At 48.6% G+C, this 21,076-nt stretch overlaps 1 protein-coding gene and 1 long non-coding RNA gene across 4 annotated transcripts in view; one reads left to right on the top strand and one right to left on the bottom strand.

The window, feature by feature from the left end:
- The window catches only part of ESYT3 (extended synaptotagmin 3), a 49,654-nt gene extending 32,838 nt beyond the window's left edge, over window positions 1–16,816 (bottom strand). For 2 of the 3 annotated variants that reach the window (XR_002337696.1, XM_021069523.1), the window contains exon 1: window positions 16,245–16,723. Coding sequence is in view for 2 of the 3 variants with exons in the window: in XM_021069523.1 (XP_020925182.1) it covers window positions 16,245–16,571 (327 nt within the window). In the remaining variant the exon portion in view is untranslated. Of the gene's footprint in view, window positions 1–16,244 lie in introns of all 3 variants that reach the window. The other variant, XM_003358571.5, reaches the window with a different exon arrangement.
- Window positions 16,919–18,099, top strand: LOC110256303. The gene is made up of 2 exons (XR_002337697.1): window positions 16,919–17,673; window positions 17,797–18,099. It is a non-coding gene; the product is annotated as an uncharacterized LOC110256303 (long non-coding RNA).

Below are 21,076 nucleotides of genomic sequence, written 5' to 3'. Positions count from 1 at the left end.
GCTGAGATGTTCTGATCTGCTGAGCCTTGGAAAGGTAATTCAGTTTGGTGGGTCCAACCTCATCCACACCTGGAATCCAGTCAGGTGGTTCCCTGGCTGCCTCACACCTACCGAATCAGGGTGTATAAGTGGGGCCTTCTAATTTATTTTTCACAAGTTCCTGGCGTGAGTCTGGAGTTCGGTCAGGGCTGGCTGTGAGGTTCTCAGGGACCGGTCCACCTCTTGCCTTAGAGTGACCCACACTCACCCTGATGGTGAGGACAGCCGTGGGACGCCTGGGGCCCGCACCAACCAAGTACATTGTCATGGTCACTCCTGATCACCCACGCCTGTATGTGAGGCTCCTGCCTGAGATTCCCCCAGAGAGAGTCTGAACCCCTAACAAGAGCAATTCAGGCAAAGAAAATGAGAGAAATGTCAAGATACCCTGTTCTTCCTTAGGCACCCGCAGGATCTGCCCCAGGAGCTGGGCCATCCCCTGAGCAAGTTCTGGACCAGGGAAGGACTCGGACAGGCTGACATATATAGAGCAACTGCTCACATCCAGTACTTCCTCACTTCCACTTAGGCAAACAGTCTGCTCTCCCCGTTGTAATCTGGGCTTTTCCCTACTCCAAATTCTCAAAGTTACTCTATGTCTTTATCTATTGGGTTTGGATTTCAGCTTTTGCATTTAAGGTCTTCGATCTGTCTAGCATTTTTTTATTGTGGGTGAGATAGGTGTATAATTTCATTTCTCCCCACTCTCTAAGGCAATTTTCTAATATTACATATGTGAAAAAAAAAGTAGTAGTCCATCTTTCATTCTAACTAGTGAACCTACTTCCTTCATACATCAGCTTTTCAGGTGCACTTTGTTGTGTTTCGAGACTTGGCACTGAACTTTGTGGTCTGTTGGCTTGTTTCTGCACAAGGACCACACACTGTTTTAATTTCTGTGGCTTCACAGTATGATCTGTGGTAGGATGAGTTCTTTTTACTTTTCTTTTTCAAACTAATATAGATAATAGTAGGTATATATGTTTCCATATGAAATTTCTGAATCATCTTGTTAATCTTCCCCCTCAAAACTTCCTGGACTTAGATTGTTATATTTCTGAATGTATAGATTAATTTGTGGAAGAACTGACCTTTTTACAATATTACATTTTGTATCCACAAAGAGAATACTTCCCTGTATTTATTTGCATTTGATGGTTTTGACATATAGGATGATAAACTTTTTTTCTAAGAGTTCTGTTGTGGCTCAGTGGTAACAAACCTGACTAGCATCCATGAGGACACTGATTAGACCCCTGGCCTCGCTCAGCGGGTTAAGGATCTCACATTGCCATGAGCTGTGGTGCAGGTCACAGACACAGCTCAGATCCAGTGTTGCTGTGGTTGTGGTGTAGGTCGGTGGCTACAGCTCCAATTTGACCCCCAGATCAGGAACCTCCATATGCCACAGGTGCGGCCCTAAAAAGACAAAAACAAAACTTTTTTTCCACAAAAGTCCTGCACATTTTTTGTTAGATTACTTTGTGGGTTTTGCAGTTATTTAAAATGGTATTTCATTTTCTGGGCAATTTTTGTTAAAATTTGTTACTTCTAATTGTTTGTTAATTCTCACAGGTAATTTATATACATTTATAATCTTCAATTAATAACATTTTTTTGTCTTTCTGCTCCCCATCCTTATCCTTCCTTGTTTCTCTTGACTGACTTCACTGGCCAATCCCCTGCTATTCCCAGGCAGTAGTAACAATACCAAGCAACTCTACCTGGTTCCTGACCACCAAAGGAAGTTTCTCCACAAAGCTCAATTTTTGCTACAGATTTTTGGAGGACAGCCTCTATCAGGTTGAGGAATTTCTTTCCAATTCCTCAATTTCCAAGCACTTTTATTAGAAATGGGAATTGGACTGTATTCAGTACTTCCTCATATCTATTGAGATAACTGTGTAATTTTTTCCCCTTTCATCCATTGGTGTGGTCACCTTAACGGATGTTTCTTTCTAAAACAGAACCACCTCTCGTTCTCGGTATATACCCCACTTGAGATATTTAGCTAGCCTGATATGCCCTTTAGGTTTTATACACTAATAATTCAAAGTGATATTTGTAATAGTTGGTCTTGTACAGTTCACATTTGGTTTTGGTATAAGGATTTTACAATAAATGGTAAAGTGACTAGGACAGCTTTCCTTATCTCCTTGTTTCTGAAACAAACTTCTAAATATAGGAATTATCTGATCAATGAAATTTAGCATATCTTATCTATAAAACTACCTGAGCCTGAGACTTTTTGGGGTGGTAAATTACCATGTCTCTCTTTAGGGGTTAATGTTGTAGTCAAGGTCTACTGATCTCTTATTTATGGAAATTTTGGCATTTGTATTTTTCTAGATATGTATCTAGTTCACTTAGGTTTTTAAATGTTTTGATATAGAGTTGTTTTATTATTTTAATCTGTTATATTTATAGTTCTCTGCCTTTTTCATTTGATATTTTCATCTTTTTCTATTTTTTCATGATCAAGCTTGATTAAGTCTTGCCTATCATATTAATCTTTTTAGAGAACTAGCTTCACTTGTTGTTTTCTTTCTCCTTTAACATTATAAATTATTTATTTCCATCCTTATAGTTATCATTTCCTTCCTTTGTATTTCTTTGATCTACATCTGTTGTTCTTTTATGTTCTTAGAGTCGAAGTCTATGAGTTTTAGAGTTGAATCATTTATTTTCTATTTTTCTTGCTTTATGATAAATTTGGTTATAAATTCCCTTACTATTTTGACAAAGTTTTTTCACCATTATTCAGGTCACAGTTTTTGTAATTTCCATTATGACTTCCTCTTAAACAATGACTTTTTAAAATAGTAATGTTAAAAAATAGCCAGACATATGAGATACCTACAGCTATTTATTATCGTTTTCTAATTTCATTCCTTCATGTCAGAACAGTCTGTAGGATGGCAATTCATTGGAATATACTGATAATTCCTTTGTGACCTGGTACATGATTAATTTCTATGACTGTTCCATGTATGATCCAGTTATTAATCATTTCCTTTTAACAGTTTTCATCCTTGCTGTCTACTTGATTTTCCATTTTCAGAGAGAAATATATGAAAAATGTCAAGCCCAAATGCTGATGTATCCATGCAGTTCTGACAGTTGTTGGTTTATATTTCAAGTTTATATTATGTAGTACACATATGTCCATGATTATTATATCATCTTAATTATGGCTCCTTTTATGAGCATATAACATCTCTGTCATTAAGACATATCTGAGGTATATTCTATTTTGTCTAATATGAAAATTGGTATTACAGCTTTCTTTTGTTTCAAAGTTGCCCAGTTGTATCGTTTTCTATCCTATTTTCAGCCTTTTTGAGCTCATGTTATCTCATATCATTGCATATTCACCTTATTCCCTTACTAGCCCTCATTCTACAGATAAGGAAACTAAGGCTCAGAGGTTACTTACAATCACCAGCTGTGGAGTGCTAGAGCTGGGACCAGACTCAGGTGCGTCTGTGCTTTTCCATACCACCACACCCATTCCTCTTAAGAAAACATTACAGGGGGAGTTCCTGTCGTGGCGCAGTGGTTAACGAATCCGACTGGGAACCATGAGGTTGCGGGTTCGGTCCCTGCCCTTGCTCAGTGGGTTAACCATCCGGCGTTGCCCTGAGCTGTGGTGTAGGTTGCAGACGCGGCTCGGATCCTGCGTTGCTGTGCCTCTGGCGTAGGCCAGTGGCTACAGCTCCGATTCAACCCCTAGCCTGGGAACCTCCATATGCCGCGGGAGCGGCTCAAGAAATAGCAACAACAACAAAAGACAAAAAGACAAAAAAAAAAAAAAAAGAAAACATTACAGGAGTTCCCGTCGTGGCTCAGTGGTTAATGAATCCAACTAGGAACCGTGAAGTTGCGGGTTCGATCCCTGGCCTCGCTCAGTGGGTTAATGGATCTGGCATTGTCGTGAGCTGTGGTGTAGGTCACAGACGAGGCTTGGACCCCGAGTTGCTGTGGCTGCGGCACAGTCTGGTGGCTACAGCTCCAATTAGACCCCTCGCCTGGGAACCTCCACATGCTATGGGTGAGGCCTTAGGAAAAAACAGAAAGACAGAAAGAGAGGAAGGAAACATTACATAGCACTGTCTTCCTCTCTTAGGGAAACTCTAACTTGGTAGAGGACCGCCCTCATGGGACCTGAGCCCTCATCAGGAGGCCATGCTTTCTAGATCACAAAGGGCATCCCACAGACATTTTCACTTGATCCTCCTCATGTCGTATAAAGTGAACAGCAAAGATGCAATTATCCCCATTTTACACGTGGGGAGAGACTCAGAGGCTAGTATCTACCAAGATCACTCAGGTGACCAGAACTTGGATCCTCTCACCTGAGCTCAGCCTTCAAATCTTTTTCTCCTCCACTTCTCCTCCCCCTCCTCCAACTGCAATGTCAGCATGTGAAGTCCATTTCTTAGGGCTTTTCTAATCTATTCCTTGTGCATTTAAAATTCCACCTCTGGGAATTCCCGTGGTGGCGCAGTGGTTAACGAATCTGACTAGGAACCATGAGGTTACGGGTTCGATCCCTGCCCTTGCTCAGTGGGTTAATGATCCGGCGTTGCCATGAGCTGTGGTGTAGGTCACAGACATGGCTCGGATCCTGCGTTGCTGTGGCTCTGGTGTAGGCTGGCAGCTACAGCTGCGATTCAACCCCTAGCCTGGGAACCTCCATATGCCGAGGGAGCGGCCCAAGAAATGGCAAAAAGACAAAAAAATAAAATAAAATAAAATTCTACCTCTGTTACTCAGTTTTCTCATCCACAAGATGGGGACACTACTACCAACCTCATAGAGTTTCCCGAGCAAACAATGCAAATAAGATGCTCAGTACCCTTTCTGGCTCAGTGTAAATGTCCAGAAATGGCGACTCTCAATGGAAGCTGTTTAAACCTCAGAGGTACCAACACCGACAGCCCTGACCTCAGGTACATGCTGAGAACAAGATGTACTGTGTGTCTAGGTCTGTCCCACTGAAAAGCTCAGCAAATCCCCTACCGGGTCTCCTAGTGCCTGCAGCTTTGTACTTTGGGAGACCAGTGAGAAGGGAGACCAGAAAATGAGGACAAGATAGCACAGTGAGAGCGGCTGTGGCCAAAGTGGAAAGACCACAGTCTATTGTTGGTTCCCTGGTCTCCGCTGAATGGCTGAGAGATTTGCGCCCAAGCTGGGCCTCATGGGAAACTCTGCCCAATGGGGGCACCCCATAGTTAGGCGGGGCAAAGGGGCCCGATCAGAGCCTCTGTCTTTCCCTTATAGGTAAACAAAGGAAGGCAGAAAAAGAAGCCAAGTGGCTCACTCTCAGACTGAGTCCTAAAGTCACTTTTCCAAACCCCATGAGGATGGGAGTAGCCAGGAGTCTCTGGGACTTTTCCAAACCCCATGAGGATGGGAGTAGCCAGGAGTCTCTGGGACCAGCTAGGAGAGACACTGACACCACCAGTCAATGCAAAAGGCTAGACTCTTCAGTTTGAGCAGTTCTCAAACTCTTCTGTATGAAACACTACCTGAAATCTGATTGAAAGATGGGTTCCTGGTCAGGACCCTATAAGATTTTGATTCAGGAGTATGGGGGAAAGGCCTGGAAACTTGTATCTTTAACAAGCTCACCAGCTAGTTCTAATCCTGGCAGTGAAGGGTGTAGAAGCGCAAAGGCACAGGTCCCCAAGGCAGGAGGAGCCCTGGAGCAAAGTGGTTTTTCTGTCCCCTGGGGTTCCTGACCAGGGCTCCAGTCACAGCCTGTGTCTCCAGCTGTCACTCCTGGGAGAACACCTCTTTGTCATCAAATTCTTTTTTTTTTTTTTTAGGGCTATACCCATAGCATATGGGGGTTCCCAGGATAGGGGTCTAATTGGAGCTACAGCTGCCAGCCTACACCACAGCGGCAGCAATGCCAGATCCGAGCAGCATCTGTGACCTACACCACAACTCATGGCAACGCTGGATCCTCAACCCACTAATCAAGGCCAGAGATCGAACCTGCAACCTCATGGTTCCTAGTCGGATTCATTTCTGCTGCGCCAAGACGGAAACTCCCCTGTCATCAAATTCTTAACAGCTGCCTAAGGACCTCAGTTCTTTTACAAAGGGAATAAATTTCGCAGCACAAAGAGCAAAGGGAGGCTAGAGCTAACAGGTAGCTGAGAAACACAAAGCCACTGCCCTTGCCTCTAAAAAGTGTCTGATCCCAGCTCCCTTCCTGTGACCTTAGGTTTCTCCTGATTGAGAGGCGTGAAGCTGGGCATTCCTGTGCTGCTCAGATGGAGACAAATTCAGAGCTCTTGAAGGCTTGTCTCCATGGAAACATGAACACTCTCCCAACAGACACATTACAGGTGTAAGCATTTCCCCAAAGCTGGCCTGGAAAATGTGAAAGTTGCCCCAGGCCCAGAGTCAAGTCAACAGGATCTCAGATGCCTGCTATGCTCCCTGCTGAAGCCCTGGAGGAAGTTTCAACATATGGGGTCTGGGCCCCCACCCCACCTGAGACCTCCCTAAACTAACACAGACGCGCTGCTGTTTGTGCACTTGGGCCAAAGCCTTCTGGGCAGAGTGGGCTCATCGTTTGATGAGAGCAGATTTTAAAACATTGTCAAGGGACTGGTGGTAATGAGAGCTTATAGAGGAGAGATAGACTAAATCAAACCAAGTATGAGTGTGAATTCCAGGCCAGCAGAGGCCACCCACAATGGCCCATGATGATACTTCATCCTTAGGTGGTCTTTAGCTTTATGCTCTAAGCACTTTAGGAAAAATGATTCCACAGCAGTGAGAAAATGGAGCCAGAGTGATGGCTGCATCCCATGGGGGTAGGGGGAGCCCATGGATGGGCTGGGGTTGAGATGAGACGCCTGGACAGGAGCTTCTGGCCACCAAACCCTCTGGAGGCAGGGGGAGTGACAGGAGACACACATACAGAGGTAGGTGGACACACACATACATAATACACATCAAGATATATACAAACACACAAAGACCATGTACACACAGAGACACACACCCAGAACTATACAGACACATCCATAGAATCACAGGTATACACAAAGAACTAGGTACATATCCTCTTTACTAGGGGGAAAAAAAACCAAAACAAAACCACCTCATGGCTCTGGCCCAAAGGGCATTTTTTTTTTTTTTTTTTTTTATCTTTCTAGGGCCGAACGAACCCTCCTCATATGAAAGTTCCCAGGCTGGGGGTCAAATCAGAGCTGCAGCTGCTGGCCTACACCACAGCCACTACAACGTGGGCTCCAAGCCACATCTGCGACCTACACGACAGCTCACGGCAACACCGGATCTTTAACCTACTGAGCAAGGCCAGGGATTGAACCCGCATCCTCATGGAGTCTATGTCGGGTTCTTAACCCACTGAGCCACAATGGGATCTCCCAAAGGGCATTTTTTTTTTTTTTTTGTCTTTTTAGGGCCACACCCACAGCATATGGAGGTTCCCAGCCTAGAGGTTGAAGTGGAGCTGTAGCTGCTGGCCTACACCACAGCCACAGCAACATCAGATCCATTCAAGCCGAATCTGCAACCCACACCACAGCTCACAGCAACACCGGATCCTTAACCCACTGCGCGAGGCAAGGGATCGAACCTGCATTCTCATGGATGCGAGTCATATTAGCTTCCACTGAGCCATGACAGGAACTTCCCAAAGGGCATTCTTAAACACGCACTCCTGATGACTCAGCTGTTGCAACCCACCCCTCCCCTCCCTCAAAGAAGAGAGAAGGCCCTCTTCCTGGTGTCCTGCAGGGAGGGGATGCCCTCCACAAGGAGGCTGCATTAGGCTCCCATCCTCCTGAGACAGACTCTGCTCTGTGGGTGCCTCTGTGGTGGTTCCTCCTCTACCAGAAAATGGTCCCTCATTTCACCCACTCTTCTCCTGATGAAACAGACGTTCGTCCTTTTTTCCCTCTGTTCTTGGGAGGTAAACATTTAACCATGAAAACTGCTTTTAAATCTGCCCACTCTTCTGCTTAAAACCACCCTGTTAAAAAGTGCTGGAAGGAAATAACTGCTTTGCCAGCTTGGGATTCTGTCTAGCGCTGTGCTAGAATCCACAGGCACACCCAGCCTGCAAACTGGCCTAGGTTGGCTGGACCCAGCAGGATGACAGAGCAAGCTCACACTCCCAAGGCAGTCATTGGTCAGAAGGCAGGTGCCAGGAGCCTGTCACCCTTCCTGAGGAATAAGGTCTGAGCTGTCCACAGAGTCATCATTTTTTTTTTTTTTTGTCTTTTTAGCTATTTCTTGGGCCGCTCCCGCGGCATATGGAGGTTCCCAGGCTAGGGGTTGAATCGGAGCTGTAGCCACTGGCCTACGCCAGAGCCACAGCAACGCAGGATCCGAGCCGCGTCTGCAACCTACACCACAGCTCAGGGCAACGCCGGATGGTTAACCCACTGAGCAAGGGCAGGGACCGAACCCGCAACCTCATGGTTCCTAGTTGGATTTGTTAACCTCTGCGCCACGACGGGAACTCCAGAGTCATCATTTTAAGAAGACCTGAATGTAACACTGAGTTGCTGAGAGTTCAGTGATCCAGTTAGGTTTGGTATCACTTGGAGGGTAAATATCTTATCCTCTTGCTTATCAAACTACTGATTCTCCTCTTCCTCCTCAGTGCTGAGGAGGCCACAGTGAGATGGGAATAAAGATCTTTAAGGTTTCTAAGTTTTGTCTTTTTTTTTTTTTTTTTTTTGGTCTTTTTTTCCTAGGGCCATACCCACGGCATATGGAGGTTCCCAGGCTAGGGGTCTAATCGGAGCTATAGCCGCCAGCCACAGCCACAGCCACAGCCATGCGGGATCTGAGCCATGTCTGTGACCTACCCACAGCTCACAGCAACGCCAGATCCTTAACTCACTGAGTGAGGCCAGGGATTGAACCTGCAACCTCATGGTTCCTAGTCGGATTGTTAACCGCTGAGCCATGACAGGAACTCCCTAAAGTTCATAAGTTTTGACAGATCAGTTTAATGTGTAGGAATGTGACAAACAGGGACTAAGATTTACATGGCAGATGTGCCCTGCAGCATTCATGCCACAGATTTTGTTAATTTTTTTGGCTGTTCCCACGGCACATGGAAGTTCCAGGGCCAGGGATCCAACGTGTGCCACAGCTGAGACCTGCACCAACAGCAGTGACAATGCTAGGTCCTTAATCCACTGCACCACCAGGAAACTCCCATCCAGATTTTTACTGAGAGCCTACATGGGTGGAGTACTGATCAGGGAGCTGAGTGTACTAGAAGGATAAGAAACATACCTTCCCTAAAAGAACATTTGGTCTGGAGGAAAAAATCAGACATAAAAATAAGTAGGTGCACAGGGACATTGGAAGTGAAGTGTCAGAGACACGCTCAGGTCCCAGAGTGGGTGCCTGAGCTTAGACTTGAAGGAGGAGTCAAGGGAGCCAGACTGGCAGATCAGAGGGAGAAATTCCAGACAGAGGAAACACCACCCACCTCGACAGCCGCAGAAATAGGGCAAACTTGGACAGGACCAAAATAGCTGAGGCTAGCGAAATGGTTAAGTAACTTATGGTCTATTTATACAAAGGATGTCATAATCCTTAAGAATGTTTGTAAATAAGGGATTGTAAATGCTTCCTCTAATATTTCCTTGTAGCTCATTTCCAAATATTCTACCACGAGGATAGCTGTACTTTGATAACCAGAAAAACGAGATTTTTAGCCAGTTAATGTTAAAAAGTAAACAGCATGGGCAAATCTGAGGTCTTGAAATACTCCATGTGCTGGAAGAGCTCGCTGGCTTTTCACTCAGAGCGTTTGGAGGACTAGGGACCCGGGCACACTGGGAAGGGCTTCTCAGCTCCCCTGTGCTTACCTAAAGAGGGGGTGCGCAGGAGCTGAGCCCTGGCCCGTTGTGGCCTGAGGGACTCAAGTCTCCTGCTCTGGGCTTGAAAGGACAAGGTATGTAAAGAGAATGGGGCTTTGTCCCTTTAATCACTCCCACTGGGGCAGGACACAACTGTTTCTCTGCTATTTGCAGTGGAAGAGGAGGAGGAGGGAAAATACTTTCCTCCAGCACGTGGGAGCACTTTGAGGCTTTGGGCTCCAGGTTTTCTGAGATTTAAAAATCCCTGGGACTCTGCCAGGAGACGAAACCCTGAACAGAGTCTGGAAGGTAGGGGCAGGAGGAAGGGAAGGTGAGGCCCTGGTCCCCTGCTCCTCTCTGTAGCTGGGCTGTGGCCTTCACAGGTCTTGGGGGGTTCGGGGTAGCTCATACCTGCCGGTGTCCCCTTCCCCAAACTCACCGGGGACCTTCCCACAGAGGGACCGTCTCTTCCTGCTGTCAAGGCTCTGGGCCAGGAGGCCAATGGAAGCTGGGGATCCACTCTCTGCACCTTTCTGCCCACTGGAGAGGGGTCCAGGGCAGAGGAGAAGAACAGGGCTGTCCCACCCTTGGCCCCCAATCCTCACCCACCAAGTGACCTCCCAATGACTCAGGTCCTTGACCAGGATAAAAGGCTGCTGTGGACATCCTTGTCTTAGAAACATTCAGCCCCCTGTATATTAAGTACCTGGCCGTTTCCTGTGAGTCTGGGTGTCATTAATTACTGTCCAGAATCTGCTCACCCCAAGATGAGATGATGAGCTCAGGTGACCAAGCGTGAGGGACACTTGGTGCCTGGGGTGCCCCCAGCCCAACTACCAGTGACACCAGGGTGCCTCTTCCTCTATCCAAGGAGGCCACCTGGGTCTCTTCCAGCCTGGGTTGGTCCCCTCCCCCATGTCTGCCCAAGCCTTGGACTCCACCTTGTAAGACTGAGCACACTGCATCAGAAAAGGCTGTTCTCAGCCTTGTGGCTGCCAAGAGGGAGGAGGAGGGAGTGGGAGTTTGGGGTTAGTAGATGCCAGCTATTTAGAATGGCTACACCACAAGGTCCTACTGCACAGCATAGGAAACTATACCCAGGCTCTTGGGACAGACCATGATGGAAGATAATATAAAAAAGGGAACATATATATATGTATGCCTGGGTCACTTTGCTGTACAGCAGAAATTGCCACAACACTGTAAACAACTACATTTTAATTTAAAAAAATGTTTTTAAATTAAGAAAAAAAAATAAGAAAATGCCCATTCAGCCCAGGGGTTCCTTGATGCCAGGGACCATGTGTCACTCATGTTGTGGGCCAGCCTGCAGCACTGTGCCTGACACACTGCAAGCCCTCGATAGATGCTTATTGACTGAGTAAAGGAATGAACACAAGGATGGATGCTTAAGATCCCTTTGCTGGGCCCACATTCTGTTCCTCTTATTACCCAATCCCAGCCTAGGACATAAGTCCATGAAGCATCACTAAGATGTGGGGCAGAGGGAGTTCCCGCTGTGGCTCAGCGAGTTAAGAACCTGACTAGTATCCACGAGAATGCAAGTTCAATCCCTGGCCTCGCTCAGTGGGTTAAGGATCTGGCATTGCCACAGTTGTGGCATAGGTTACAGATGAGGCTTCGATCCTGCTTTGTTGTGGCTGTGGCGTAGCCTGGCAGATGCAGCTCTGATTTGACCCCTAGTCTGGGAACTGCCATAGGCTGCAAGCGCAGCTCTAAAAAAAAAAAAAAAAAAAAAAGCGTGGGGCAGAGACCCAAGGGGCCTGACTAAAAACTGCTGTGCCTCTTCCTTCCTGAGACAGGCCCAACTCCAAGCCTTATCAATGAACTCTCGGGACTGGAGAGGCCTCTCGGGGAAGAAGTCCGCTGGGCTTCAAGAAGCCCCCGACCAGTCCTAATGCTGAAAAACAGGTTCCATGGCATGACTCTGAGACTTGAGCTTTAGGATCTAATTTGCAAGTGTCCAGCCTAGCTCAGAGCTATCACTGTGTTTACTCCCCTAATTAACAACAGTATCAATACAGGATAGACTATGAGAGCCTGGGCTCTGGAAGACTGCTACTCCACCCACAGAAGGTATGTCAGACTCAGCCCCAGGAAAGCAAAGCACATGGCTGTCAGCCTGACAGCTGGCCTGGAGCTTAGAAGGAACCATCCGAGGGGACCAGCATCCTAGGGATGCTTCTGTGAGCTCTGGACCGCTCATTGCTTTGGGGGAATGGTTCACCTCTCCCCGGTGCTTGTCTCAGCGGGCACCCCCAGGGCACAACCAGTTAGGTGGTGGGGAGGCAAGAAAGGTTGGTGAACAGGGTCCTGCGGGTGTGTGGCCCTAAGAAAAACCAGGTTGAGGCCAATCGATGATGGCACATTCCTAACAGCTAAAAAAGCTCTAAGAGCTCCTGCTTTGGCACAACAGGATTGCTTGTATCTTTGGATCTGGAACACAGGTTTGATCCCCAGCCCGGTACAGTGGGTGGGTTAAGGATTCGGTGTTGCCACAGCTAGGTCACAACTGCGCCTCAGATCTGATCCCTGGCCCAGGAACGCCACATGTTGAGGGGCAGCCAAAAACCCCCCAAAAAACAAGCTCTAGATCGTCTCCTAGAACCTCCATATTTTGGGGGGGAGGGGGGAATCAGAGACCCAGAGAAGACCGTGGACTGTCTCAAGGTCCCCCAGGGAATGAACCTCAGACTGTAAGTCCACACCTCCACCCCAGCAGATACAGAGTTAATCATCTCTAACGAAGCTGCCAGCTGATTGCTATCAGCTGGCAGGAGACTGAGCACGGTCAGGCCTAAGACCAGACAGACAGACTGCAAGGATTCTGACAGTTCTTCCCTTGTCTACCAGGCCCTCACCCCAAACGTATCTGGCTTGGCCTGGAAGCAGGTGAGGCACTCACCACACTTTCCTCCTCACACCACCTGTGGCAGGGGCACAACAAATACCTCATCAACAAACCAATCATCCACTTGAGCCTGGTCAAGGGCTCGATCAACAACCTGTAAACCATGGAGCAGCCAAGAGCCGGTCGTGTCTGGATCCAGGAGGCTCCCACAGAGCTCCAGCCAGCTGCCAGGGACCTCAGAGGGGGTGGGGGCAGTAAACGGCAAAAGTTACCCCAGGAAGGGTCTTAAGGACCTCAGATCATGAGGGGCCAGCTGGGAAGACCAGGCGGGAAGTTTCTGGAGCAGCAGAGTGGGAATTCCATGAGCATAACCCCAGGAATGGCCTGGGCCAGGCCGGAGCCTCTGACATGCCCTGCCCACTGTGCCGTCCAGCTCCAGAGCGATGTTTGCTGCTGGGCCACTGGGTAATGAGTTTCCTATCAGAAAAAGGGAGGTTCTGGAGGCCTGAGAGAATGAGGAGGATGCAGTGACAGCCTGCTAAGCACTCACTTGTGCCTTGCTCTAAACAAGCAGCTTTTCGGACACTCAGCTCATCACAACCATGTGTAGAAATCGAGCCTTCAAAGGTGACAGCACTATAACTGGTGGAGCTGGGGTGTCACCAGCTCTGTGGGATCAAGGATTCCAGTTTTGTCACTGTGCTGCCCACAGCCCCCAGGCCTGGCAAGGTGGGCAGACCACAAAGGCTCTTAATTCCTTGAAAAATACATCTAAAAGCTGAGGATGAGGAACTTTGGTGCGTGAACAGCGGGCAGCAGCCACACCCGTGTTCTTCCACATCCCTGCCTTCCCTCCATGGGGCTGGGCCACGTCCAGCATCTTCACTCGAGACTCCTTCTAAAGCAGAAGAATCCTTTCCTCCAGCTGTACTGTCCACGAAAGGGAATCAGGGTAGGAGCCAGTCTGTCTGAGGTTGGACCAGAAACAACCTCCTTTTACGTGGGCGGGGAGGCAAGGGGACCCAGCAAAGGTAAGCAACTTCTCTGATCACCTGGAGGCAGTAGCTTCGAGCTAAGTGTTGAGAAGGAGCCTAAAAGGGCAGGAAAGGATGACTGAGAGTGCCCCTGTGGCCTGCAGGGGAGGGTGATGACTTGTCTGCTCAGGCTCAGCCTGGTCTTGGCCTCCGTCCCCTCACAGGGACTTGGTGCAAGTTAGAGCAAAGGACGCACAAAGCCAAACAAGCAGCAGGGGGGCCAGGATCTACCCCCACTCACTAGGTGGTGGGGGACCACCTGAATGGCTGGAAGGCCCTCAGGACGTTTTTGTCAACCCCCCAGCTACTGGTTTGCCATCTATGAATTTGTAAAAAGTATTTCCCGGTACCAAAGTCATAAGCCATCAACTCCCTTCCTTGCAAGAAAATCAATTCTCAAAACAGGGAAGAAGGCATGCTAAAAGGTCCACGTATAAGATAAAGACACCCATGCTCCAAAATTGTGTGCAAGAGTCACTGTCCTCACCACACAGGAACCACTTCTCTCTGATTTCATGTATACGTATAACCGACAATGGAAAAGAATCTAAAAAAGAATACATATGTGTGCATGTGTATAAGCAAATCACTTTGCAGTACACCTGAAACTAAAACAACATTGTAAATCAACTATATTGCAATAAAAATTGAAAGAAACAGTGTGTGTCTTCAAGAGGCTGGGAGAAGGATGTTTAACCAAGTAGGTTCCAGGTTTTCCACAGCAGCCCCGGGCTTGGAAGGTGGGTCCAAAAACCCATATTTACATCTATTTGCATGCTCTTCACAGATGTTCACACTGACAATCAACCTCCCCAGACCTGCTTCTCATTCTGGGCACCCAGCTCCCCAGTCAGCATCCTGGAAGACCCTGATCCCTCACTCTGGGGGCCGCCAAGCACCTAGACTCCCAGCTCTCAGCCATTCCTCTTGGTTCCCACTACAACCATCTCCATCTCAGCTCAAGTCAACTTCTCACCTGATGTCTTTCCTCTAGCTTTATTTCTCCCTCCATGCTGCTTTTCACAGGGCCTTTCCAAAACCTTCCGCAGGCTCCTTTCAGCCTTAAGAATCAGCCCCAACCTCCATCAAAACCTGCCCTATCCTTCAGCCCATACTGCACCCGTCAGCCTGGCCAAACTGCACAGTGCTTCCTCAGATACTGGCCACACCCGCCTCCACGTGTGCTCTCGAGCCCACTCTGCTTGCACTGCCCTTTGCAGTACCACAGCCTCAGTCCAAAAGGTCATCCAGGCCCTGGCCTCCCAAACTGGCCAGCCAAGCCAGCCAGGAGGGTCTGGAGAATGCAGGCTGAGGCCAGGCCCTTCCCAGGACCCTGCCAAGGAGGTGGGAGGCTGTGGTCGGGGGACCATCTGATCCAGGAAATGAGGTAGGGTGTCCTTCACTCAAGGCCTTTGCCCAAGACTGGATCCTGACAGGACTTCAGCTCCAGCTTTCCTAAGACCTCTCTGGCAATTACCTGCTATGCATCTGCTTCAAGCCAGAAGAAAGAAGGGGTCTCACCTCTAGAGTGCCTGAACATATCTGGAAGAAATCAGGGACAACTCACACCAGTTCATCACCCAGAGGTGGAGGTTTGCCGTAGACCAAATCTTGAGCTGAATTCCTCCCCGCATCAGTGTTTCCCAAACTCCTCTGATCATAAGACTCACCTGGGCCCCTTAGGTCCCACCTGGAGGTTATGAGGTGGGGCCTAGAACTTGCTTGTTAAGCGGGCCAGTGATTCTCAGGACCAGAAGCGTCTGAGAAGCCATAGTCCAAGCCATTCCACACCAGGAGATGGTTATGTAGCTGAAGTCTGTGTGTTTGTGTGTCTGGCTGTGCCTGAGTACCTCTAGGAGGCGAGGGAGGGAGAGAAGCCTGAGACCCAGTGTGGCGGCGGCTGGGCCTCTCCCCTGCCTGCTGGCTCGCAGCCCCATCCGCGCACTCCCTTCTCTAGCCCGGCCCCCTCTCTCAGTTCGGATATCTGCGGAAGGCAACAAGTCTGCAGTTTCTGTCACTGCTCTATTTGTCAGTGTCGCACCCGTTTTTTCTTTGAATCAACAGGCGGGTGGAAGAAATGTCTTCTGCTTCCCTCACGAGTAACTTTGCTGAGTCCCAGCAGCCCTTGTTTTTCTCCTGGGTGTGGCCCACCCGTGACTTTTCTCCCAGGTTCTGGGCCCTCTGGTGAAACCTAGGTTCCTGCTCCTAGCACAGGCGGACCAGAGATGGGGATGAGCATGAGGGGCGCCACGGCCCCCACAGTCTGTGCATCTAGCCCCTCGGGGGACCAGATGTGCTGATACCCAGGCTCCCGCCCTCCCTTGGATCTGCGCGCCCCAGCTCCCCGGCCGGCCGCAGGTTCTTTCCGAACCTCCAAGAATAGATTCCGCCCCACCTCCGACCCCCGCTCCACTCGGCCCGTATTACCCAGGCGGGCAGGTGCTGGCCCCGCAGCTCGCGGCTGATGAACTGGCGTTCGTTCTCTAGGAATTCGAAGGCGGCCGCCAGGCGCCCGAGCTTCCCGCGGCGGTTCCTGCGCCACCACATCCACAGCAGGGCGCCGAGCAGCAGCCAGGTGATGCTGAGCCCCAGGTAGCCGGCGAGATAGACAGGGGCCAGGTAGAAAAGCACGCGCGCCACGAAGGTGTAGAGCTCCGGCAGCAGCTGGCTGGGCACGCGCGGTTCGCGGCCCGGCGCGCGCTCGCTCCGCTGGGCACCCGGGGCGCCGGGAGTGCAGGGCTCCTCTGCTGGCATCTGGTCGTCTCCGTCTGTCCTTTCCAAGAGCTTCACCTGAGCTCGGGTCCGCGTGCCCTGACGCCCCGGCACATCTGTCCTTCGAGCGCGAGACCAGCTCTCTGCGCCTCACCAACCCTGGCGGACTCGCCCGCGCAGTTCCAGAGCCGCGAACTCGGGATTCCCAGTCGCGCACGGAGCGCCACGCCTGGGAATGCGCGGCGCCGCCGTAGCCGCAGCGCTTCTCTCCCCGCCCAGCCTGCAGCTTCGTGTGTCTCCGCCCCGGGGGCGGCCCCAGGCAGAAGTGGGCGGGGTCAGGCTGCCTGGCTGGAGCCAGCACGCGTCCGAAAAGAAACGAGGTGTGTAGGGCGCCCTCGGACCTGAACGTCCCGCGCAGGCGTCCGCGGAGGTTGCAGTTGTAACACCCAAGTGGAACCCGGATAGGCTGCTGCCCTAGGCAGTTTATGACTCACCAAGGCATGTAGACAAACGGCTTGTCATGGGTAAACATCACCTAAAACCTGTTTCTTACACTCAGACTGCAATATGCAGGTGGGTGTAATTAATCAGATGGGCCTGATCCTGTATCTGAGCTCTCTAGGTGGACCCCAGAGCCCTGTATCGCTGCCCCCCTCCTCTTGCTTCTATAAAGCTTAGACCTAACCCCACTCCCCCTGCTCCCCTCACCTGGTCAAGCTCTGGGACTCTGCCAGGTGTAAGTTTGGATCTCCATTCCCTGCATCCTAAGATGCGGGGAGTTTCCTGGGCCAGGCCAGTCCTGCTCATCTCAGGGCGCCCAGTACAGCAGGTGATGGTGCATGACAAAAATGATGAGCAAGCTCTGGGACGCTTGGGGGTCAGTCGTGAAGCCCATGGTTTCCAAATCTAATCTTTTCTGAATGATTAGAGCAGGTGGAGGTCTGAATCTCCAAGTTCGGAGAGTAAATCATCTTGTTGATTACAAGGCGGCTCACCTGAGTGGGCACATGAATGACTGGAATGTGATTTTTGGAGTTGACAAATGATTCAGAATGATTCTACATTCTTTCAATAGTTTTACTGAAAGGCGAGACCCTATGGACAGGAAGCACAGGCAACTGTATTCCTTCCCCTCTATCTTCAGGTATCTCTTTCTTCCTTCCTCTCTCTTGGATGAAATTACTGGCTGTGATGAGTTTTTCAACAGCACATGTGTTCCTGGTGGTCAAAATAGCTGTACTGTCCTCTGTTGTTCTTGGTCTTTCAGGACTCAGCTAAAAAGTGGAAGCCGAAACCTCCCAGCTTAGCATTCTGTTGCACCACATTTCCCGGTGTAACCTGGGACATTAATGCAGAAAATGTGTCTCTCTTGAGTTCCTTTTTGGAGAGTTGCTTTTTGAATGTACATAATCCTATTAAAGGACGTCCTAAAGATAAAAAGCTGTAAGATTTTATTTAACCCACTGTTTCCCAAATTATTTGGCCATAGAAGTCCTTTCCTCAACGCATTCTCTAGTGACCCAGGTCAGCTTGAGCTAAAGGAATAGAATGTATGATAGGGACACAGGAAAGTTTCCTGGAGCCCGAGGATGGAATGCAGCTGACTTCCGTGATGGATGGACCAGGAAGCTAACTTGCAGGACTCAGCTCTGAATCCCTGCTGCTGTCCTTGCTGACCTGCCTCCTTTGCATCTGGCTGAAGTGGAGAACACATCACCTTCCCCATAGCTTCCCGGGTCACAGAGCTTCACAGGGACTGCCTGACCTTTATCTGTCCCAACTCCAGATGCCATGGAGAGAGGATCCAGTTGTACCTATCACCCCTGCCACTCCTCACACACACCAGGTCCACACCACAGCCCCCTCCTGGGTCAGTGTGTTTGGGGAGTGGGTGTGGAAGGTAGTGTGTTTGGGGGAGGATTACCAGAAGAAGGAAGGCTGTTGGTTGGGGAGCTGTTGTCCAGAATGAGACCCAGTGTGACATCAATACTCCAGCTAAACTGCCTTCTCTGCTCCTTGAACACACCAAAGCTCATTTATGCCTCAAGGCTCTTGTACTCGCTGTTCCCACTATCTGAAATAATGCTCCTACATTTCCTCCAAAGTACATTAGGGAAGTAGGATTATGGTTGATTTTCTTTTCTCTGTTTTCTACACTTTATTCATAATGTCATTAAATTACTCTTCTAAATTAAATATATAAGAACATTGAGAAAATGACATCTATCCCTTGATATCCCACCCGAGGTCACATCTGTGCCTAGAACATTGGAGCCATTATTTTTCTTGACCTGGACACTCTGCTTTGGTTACTACAACCAGCAAAAAGACATTTTATGTACTATTTGATCATTAGCGAAACCTGAAGGAAACAATGACTTCCAGAGCCTTTGCCTGAACCCATCTGAGAATTCATCATGTTATACCAGTTTTTCAGATAACATTACCTCATTTGTTCAATATGTTTATTGGCAACTGTTGTAGGTTGAATTGTGTCCCCCCCCCAAAAAAAATATATTGACATCCTAACCCCTGGTGCTGATGAATGGGATCTTATTTGAAAACAGGGTCTTGGTAAATGTAATCAAGTCAAGATGAGATCATATTGCCTTAGGGTGGGCCCTAAAGCCAATGGCCAGTGCCCTTATAAAGAGAGAGATTTTAGAAACAGACACAGGAGAGATGGACACAAGGAGGAAGACCCCGGAAGCAGAGACTGGGGTGATGTGGCTATAATCCAAGGCTCAAAGATTGCTGGCCACTACCAGACGGAAGGAGAAACAAGGAAACTGCTGGAGAGAGCTTAGTCCTGCCAACATCTTGACTTAGGACTGCTGGTCTCCAGGAAGGAGAAAGAATACATTTCTGTTGCTTTAAGCCCCCTGGTTTGTGGTACTTGGAGAAGACAGCCCTTGGAAACGAATACAACCACTGACAAGGGCCAGGCACTGTTCAAGCCACAGGAGATTCAGGGTAACAGTATATGCAAGATCCCTGCTCTCACAGAGCTGCCCTTCTAGTGGAGGAAGTCAGACAGCAAACAATTAAGAGCAGAAAATAGGTAAGGGAAAATGCTGTGAGGAAGTGCAGTCAGTTGTGAGAGAGAGTAGCTGGCACAGGGCCGAGGGCTGTTTTATTAAAGCCCAAGTAGTTTGGAAAGGGCTCTCTGAGGAGGTGACGTTTGAGTTGAGACTCAACTTAAAAAAAAAAAAAAAAAAAAAAAAAAGAGAGAGAGAGATAAAGTATACATACAACTTCATCTTTAACAGAAACTTAGTATCTCATAAAAGCATCTGTTTTGGAACAGAAAGATAAAGTGCCTCTGCTATGTCATTACTTCTGCATTTCCATGTGGGGCCAGAGTAATTTCGCATCTACCAGTTCTGACAGACTGAGATTTCTGTGAGGGCAACGGCTGTATACCGTTGATCTTATGTCTTGTGTCCAGCCAGAGTTTGCTACAAAGGGGGAGGTGAGAGCACTGGTCAGAGCAGAGTGTTTGTAATTCCTTTGCCTGAGTTTAAATCTAGTACTCTGTGGCTCTGGGGAAGGTCCTTAACTTCTCTGCTGGACAGTATCCTCGTCTGTAAAATTGAGATCACAGTAATACTTAAATCATGGGCTGGTGGTGAGGATTAAGTAAGACACTGTGTGTTTATTTTTATTTTTTTTAGGGCCACACCTGCAGCAATATGGAAGGTCCCAGGCTAGGCTAGGGATCTAACAAGAGCTGCAGCTTCTGGCCTACACCACAGCCACAACTCCAGATCCAAGTCATGCCTGTGACCTATACCATAGCTTGTGGCAATGCCGGATCCTTAACCCACTGATTGGGGACCAGGGATTGAACCCGAGTCCTCATGGATACTAGTCAAGTTCATTACCACTGAGTCACAATGGGAAGTCCTGCTAGATTTTTGTTTGTTTGTTTTATTTATTTTATTTTTTTTTGTCTTTTTGCTTTTCTAGGGCCACTCCTGCGGCATATGGAGGTTCCCAGCCTAGGAGTCTAATGGGAGCTGCAGCTGCCGGCCTACGCCAGAGCCATAGCAACACCAGATCTGAGCCACGTCTGCTACCTACACCACAGCTCACGGCAACGCCAGATCCTTAACCCACTGAGCAAGGCCAGAGATCGAACCTGCAACCTCATGCAGATTCATTAACCACTGACACAACGGGAACGCCTGTTTTTTGTTTTAATTAGAGTTGATTTACAATGCTCTGTCAATTTCTGCTGCACAGCAAAGTGACCCAGTTACACATATACATACATTCTTTTTCTCACATTATCCTCCATCATGTTCCATCACAGTGATAGGATATAGCTCCCTGTGCTATACAGCAGGATCTCATTGCTTATCCATTCCAAATGCAATAGTTTGCATCTACTAACCCCAAACTCCCAAGCAGGTCTAGTTTTAATTTTAGTTCTTTTTCTTTCTTTCCTTTTTCTTCCCCCAAATATTATCCCAATACCAGTTGGGATAATATAGGCTCCAAAGTTCTCCAGTATCACTTCCATAAAATCTCTATGAGGTTTGTGT

The sequence above is a fragment of the Sus scrofa genome, chromosome 13, assembly GCF_000003025.6.
Source record: "Sus scrofa isolate TJ Tabasco breed Duroc chromosome 13, Sscrofa11.1, whole genome shotgun sequence".
In the NCBI taxonomy this organism is placed as follows: Eukaryota; Metazoa; Chordata; class Mammalia; order Artiodactyla; family Suidae; genus Sus; species Sus scrofa.
Note: the sequence above shows the minus strand (reverse complement) of the source record. Positions and strands in the feature narration are given on the sequence as shown.